The sequence below is a fragment of the Zootoca vivipara genome, chromosome 13 (genome assembly GCF_963506605.1).
Source record: "Zootoca vivipara chromosome 13, rZooViv1.1, whole genome shotgun sequence".
Taxonomy (NCBI): Eukaryota; Metazoa; Chordata; class Lepidosauria; order Squamata; family Lacertidae; genus Zootoca; species Zootoca vivipara.
The window spans coordinates 29,297,851-29,303,793 of record NC_083288.1 but is presented as its reverse complement, the minus strand read 5'-3'; the positions used below and the strand labels follow the sequence as shown (position 1 = coordinate 29,303,793).

The 5,943-nt window shown below is 45.0% G+C and overlaps 1 protein-coding gene across 1 annotated transcript; it reads right to left on the bottom strand.

The window, feature by feature from the left end:
- Window positions 1–2,645: 2,645 nt before the first annotated feature.
- Window positions 2,646–5,690, bottom strand: LOC118077875 (olfactory receptor 4D1-like). Its single transcript, XM_060281149.1, has 2 exons — window positions 5,267–5,690; window positions 2,646–3,187 (listed from the first exon to the last, which is right to left on the bottom strand). The coding sequence occupies exons 1-2, from the start codon at window positions 5,688–5,690 to the stop codon at window positions 2,646–2,648; spliced, it is 966 nt and encodes a 321-aa protein (XP_060137132.1).
- Window positions 5,691–5,943: the final 253 nt, after the last annotated feature.

The following is a 5,943-nucleotide window of genomic DNA, read 5'->3' as shown; positions in this document are numbered from 1 at the left end:
GTTTTCCCAGTAATAGCGATGGTGTCATCCTTTTGGAAATTAGTGTTGTGTGGCGATACCCCAATCCCTCCCAGAATAAATAAAGACACAGGACACATTGCATAACGTTAATGGGCGTAAAAGGCCACAACTTTATTGATTACGGGTGTTCAGAGGTATTGGCTTAGGCATTGGATCTAACCGTCTATACCCAACTCCAGCCCGCTCTGCTGGCAGTCTGTGAAGGGTTAACCACCGTTGGGTGAGCCCTGCGATGCAGATCAACTAGGAACTCACGCTGGAGCCACCACTAGGGGGTGTGCCTTAGACCCTCACCTACCACAGCTTCAGACATGGCCAGGCCCCCAGACTCCCTTAAGGAGTTCCCTTCCACATTTTTGGGGAGGTGATGGCAGCAACCTCCCCCCCCCCCAATCTGTAACCTTTCAGAGATAATCCAATGCCTTTGGCCAAAAAACCAAAGTTGTGACAAGTAGCTACGAGGTAGGCGAAAACCACCAGGCCAGAGCCAATTTGCCAAGTGGGAAAATTCCTACCAGGCCCCTCAACAGCGACCAAACGAGGTCCATAGTAATGTCAAAAGCCTAAAGAGAGGGTGGGCGGGAAAACGAAGTGGCTGGGGGGTCCAGAAAAGAGAGGCAGACTCCCGGCCGCGCATGCTTAAATCAGTGAGCCACGCTCCCCTTGGAACGTCCGGATTGGACGCGCCAAGGGAGCACCCATCCGGGAGCTAGCCAATGGGCTGGGGGGGGGATGGCAACCATTCCCCAGAACGTGAGGGCCTTGTGGCGCCCAAAACCCCAACTCCTTTTACGGCAGAAGGGGTTTTATCATCATGTATATACAATATGCAATATTGATTCAGATCCACTAAATCTGACATAAAAACATCACATGGTTAGTTCGATTTTCAGAAAGATGATATTTTAAGTTTATTTAGCCATTCATGCATGAAGTCCAGGGGACGTTTTCCAATCCAATCAAATAAATGTCAATAATTATTAAGCACATTAACGTTTCTTGCTGCTTGGAAGATATCACAGAAATAGTAAACAACACATAAATACATACATACATACATATAAGTCGAACTAGAGTCACTTTATTTATTTATACCATAAAAATTGCTGCAGAGGAAACATTATTGGTTCGGGAGCAAACCAGAACCTGGGAAAAAAAAAACTTTAGCTAGCTTAGGGCAACAAAACCCCTAATGCAAGAACTGGAGGTGTCACTATCCAGCCTTATTATTTTTTACCACTTATATGGCGAGTGTGTTGGTTCCCCACCCCCATAAATGTTATGTTAGATGATATATTGATGTTTTGTATGATCTCCCATTCGTTTTCCTCCTTCTCTTATGGTATTTTTGTCTCTGTGTGTCATAGGACCCAACGGCTAGTGACCATGGGGGTTTCACCCCCCACAATAAAATATTTGATGGGCTAGACGCCCACAAAGTTAATGGACATTCCCATTCAAATAGTGTGTGTGAACTGTATCATGTGATCGATTATGCATGGCAGGGCTTGCCTGGGCCGCCACAATATTTTATCCAAGTTGGAACCCTATATATAAGAGGGTCCCCAGGTAGTGCCACATTAAGACCATTAGAGGCCCTAAGCACTTTAAAAAATGTTGATGCCCCCGGTATATCTAAGTCAACATATAAACAATAATAAACCACACAATAAAGTTTTATTTTTTGAAATGAAGCAACACCTACCGTATGATGGAAAATGATGTTTGGTTTTGTATAGTCTTCTGCTTTTTATAATTGCAAAGTTTTTGATCTGATCCCCAGAACTAATCTTACATCATTTCTATTATCTTGGTGGTAATTTTGCTTAATAGTTAATCCAGCTTTGTCCACAGGCTATAACACAACTACTCCCCTCCCACACCTGAACTTCCCAAAGTGACCAAATTAAAGACCTGGTTCGTCTAATCAATATAGGGCTGCTGTAGGTTCAGAATTTCCTGGATATAGCTGGGATTCAAAGATCGGAAATATCGTCGGGCAGAATTTTGGAAAAGCAGCTAAAACATCTGGGAAGTCTTAGGCAGCCCATATTGGAAGTGGTTTTTTGTTTTTGATTATGATGATGATAATTTTCCTTTAAAAGCCAAGATTTTGCAATAGCAACCCTAAACTAATAGCACCCCAGACCATCTAATGCCCAGCACCCAATTAATCAGTATGGAGTAGGCGGGAAAAAACAACAACCCACAAACAAGGTGGATCAACAAAAAATTCCTACTCGGACCCAAAACAACCAGCAAGTCACATTGATAGCTCAGACAGGCAGCTGCTTCTGCAATGAGAAGAGGGCGAGGTGTGGATGCCCAGCTCTGAAACACGGATGTCTGCCCCAGCCCCATGCATAAAACATATGAGTGATGCAGGAACATCACATAGGCTGTAGCAGCCTGGACAGGCTGCCAATTTGGCTCACAGCCCATTACTTAGGTGGAATAGGCAGTAGAACAGGCCTTTAAGGGCATGGACACAGAGAGAGAGAGAGAGAGAGAGCTCCTGGGGGTGATTGAAGTCAACATCATATGAATGGGAATAGAACGCAAAATAAATTTTAAAAATGCAGTATATACTTTTAGGAAAACATTTTAAGAAAGGTGCTTAAGTTCTATGTCTCTCTTTCATGAACACAAAGTGATGGTTTTGTCCTTCCAGAAAGCAGAAAATTTCTTGTGAGCTTTCTAATTGTGTTTTTCATCTCAGTATTACGCAGCGTAAAGATCATTGGGTTCAGCATTGGTGTAAAAAGACTGAAGAGCACTGAGGCAACCTTGTCTCCTGGAAATACCTTGAAAGGCTGCTCATAAATAAACATTGCTGGAACAAAGTTTAAGCTCATGACCATGATTTGTGCCGCACAGGTGGAAAGAGCTTTGTGCTTCCCTTCTGTGATATGGGCTCTAATCTTCACCAAGATGATAGTGTATGACACAAGCAAGATGAAGAAGAACAAGGTGAGGAGCAGTCCACTGTTGCAAACCATCAGCAACTCTGGGATATAAGTATCAGCACATGCCAGTTTGATGAGCTGTGGAATGTCACAGAAGAAATTATCCAGGATGTTGGATTGGCAGAAAGGCAGCTGAATGAGAATTCCAATCTGGACGATGGAGTGAGCAAAGCCACCGATCCATGACCCAGCTACCAAACCTATACAAACTCCTCTGTTCATGATAACTAAATATCTCAGTGGTTCGTAGATGGCTATGTACCGGCCGACAGCCATCGCCACAAGTAAGAAGTCCACAGCACCCCCAGTTAAATGGAAGAAGAAGATCTGTGCAATTCACCAATTGTAGGAGATGGTATGAGTATGGGAGAAGAGGTCCCATAATATTTTCAGTGATGTGACAGTGATATTAACCTTTCTTGCTGCTAGTGGTTTTCAGCCCGTTTAATAACGGGCGCTAGAACATCCTGGGGTTCGGAGAAGCGCTTGTGCAGCGCTTCTTCAAACCCTGGGACCTGTCCTTGCTGTCGGCGGCAGGGGGACAGGAACGGAGGAGGAGAAAGCGCTGCTTTCTCCTCCTCCGTTCCTCTCCCGCAGCCGCCGACAGGAAGCAGACATCCCAGGGTTAGGAGAAGCGCTTGCGCAGCGCTTCTCCGAACCCTGGGACTCGTCCTTGCTGTCAGCGGCAGGGGGACAGGAACGGAGGAGGAGAAAGTGCTGCTTTCTCCTTCTCCGTTCCTCTCTCGCAGCCGCTGACAGGAAGCAGACATCCCAGGGTTCGGAGAAGCGCTTGCGCAGCGCTTCTCCGAACCCTGGTACCCGTCCTTGCTGTCAGCGGCAGGGGGACAGGTACGGAGGAGGAGAAAGCGCTGCTTTCTCCTCCTTCCTTCCTCTCCCCCAGCCGCCGACAGGAAGGACGCGTGCACTCTTCCCCCCCCCCCTGCCTCCTCCAACCGCTGCTCCTCTCACGGGCCAGGGAGGGTTGTGAGGAGGCTTTCGCCGGCCTCCACCCTCGCTTCCCTGACGTGCCCTGCAGTGAGGCGGTGTCCGGCGGGAGCGGCGGTTGGAGGAGGCAGAGGGGGGGAGAGTGCGCGCGCGCAGTCTCTGCTGTCCAATCCCTGTATCCCTAGCGCACATGCGCAGTGACCCAGGGACACACGGGACAGCTTGGACGCAGGGAAAACTTGGACATTATTATATAGGATAGGATATTAACCTTTCTTGCTGCTTTGAAGATATCACAGAAATAGTAAATAACACAAAAATAAATAAATAAAGGTCAAACTAGGGTCACTTTTTTTATTTATACCATAAACACTGCTGCAGAGGAAACATTGTTGATTCGGGAGCAAACCAGATCCTGGGGGAAAAAAACTTTAGCTAGCTTAGGGCAACAAAACCCCTGATGTAAGAACTGGAGGTGTCACTATCCAGCCTTCATCCCACCCCTAGGCCACACCAAGAAGGTGAGGACGTTAATGTTGTTTGTTATTTTTTACCACTTATATGGCGGGTGTGTTAGTTCTCCCCCCCATAAATGTTATGTTAGATGATATATTGATGTTTTGTATGATCTCCCATTCATTTTCTTCCTTTTCTTACAGTATTTTTGTGTCTGTGTGTCATAGGACCCAACTGCTAGTGGCCACAGGGGCTTCACCCCCCACAATAAAATATTTGAGGGGGCTTGACCCCCACAAAATTAAAGGGGCATTCCCATTAAAATAGTGTCTGCACTGTATCATGTGATTGATTATGCATGGCAGGGCTTGCCTGGGGCCCCACAATATTTTATTCAAGTTGGAACCCCATATATAAGAGGGTCCCCAGGTAGTGCCACATTAAGACCATTAGAGGCCCTAAGCACTTTAAAAAATGTTGGTGCCCCGGTATATCTAAGTCAACATATAAACAATAATAAACCACACAATTATATATATATATATATATATATATATATATATATATATATATATAATGAGACGACACCTACCGTATGATGGAAAATGATGTTTGGTTTTGTATAGTCTTCTGCTTTTTATAATTGCATAGTTTTTGATCATATCTTCAGAATTAATCTTACATGATTTCTGTGGGGACCCACCCCCCATCTCTTTGGTGCTAATTTTTTTAAATAGTTAATCCAGTCTTGTTCACAGGCTAAAACACAACTACTCCCATTCCCACATCTGAACTTCCCAAAGTAACAAAATTAAGGACCTGGTGCATCTAATGAATGGAGTGAGCAAAGCCCCCCAACCACGACCCAGCTACCAAACCTATACAAACTCCCCTGTTCATGATAACTAAATATCTCAGTGGTTCGTAGATGGCTATGTACCGGTCGACAGCCATCGCCACAAGTAAGAAGTCCACAGCACCCCCAGTTAAATGGAAGAAGAAGATCTGTGCAATACACCAATTGTAGGAGATGGTATGAGTATGGGAGAAGAGGTCCCATAATATTTTCAGTGATGTGACTGTTGATTCACTGATGTCTACGACAGCCAAGTTAGCTAGCAAAAAGTACATGGGCGTATGCAGGCTGGGGGTGGTGATCACAGTGACTATAATGGTGAGATTCCCCAACCAAGTTGTGCTGTAGACGGTGAGGAAAAGGAAGAAGAGAAGGGACTGTATTCTGGGATTCTGAGAAAAGCCCAGGAGGACAAATTCTGTTACTGCTGTGCTGTTCTTCTCCATTTGAGCATCCTACTGAGGCTCACTAAGGACCATTAAAAGTATTGTCAACTTATTACTTCCTCAAACAACTCTTGACACACCCATTGCAGGTCCCCCACCACAATCAAATCATAATTTGGGTTGTAGATAGACAATTAGACTTCATCAAGTATCACTTCATCTGTCCAGCATTACTAAAAAAATTAAACATTTCCCACAGTTCAAAAGTTTGCAAATCCCAATCTTGTCTATGGAAGGTAAATCATATTGAAGT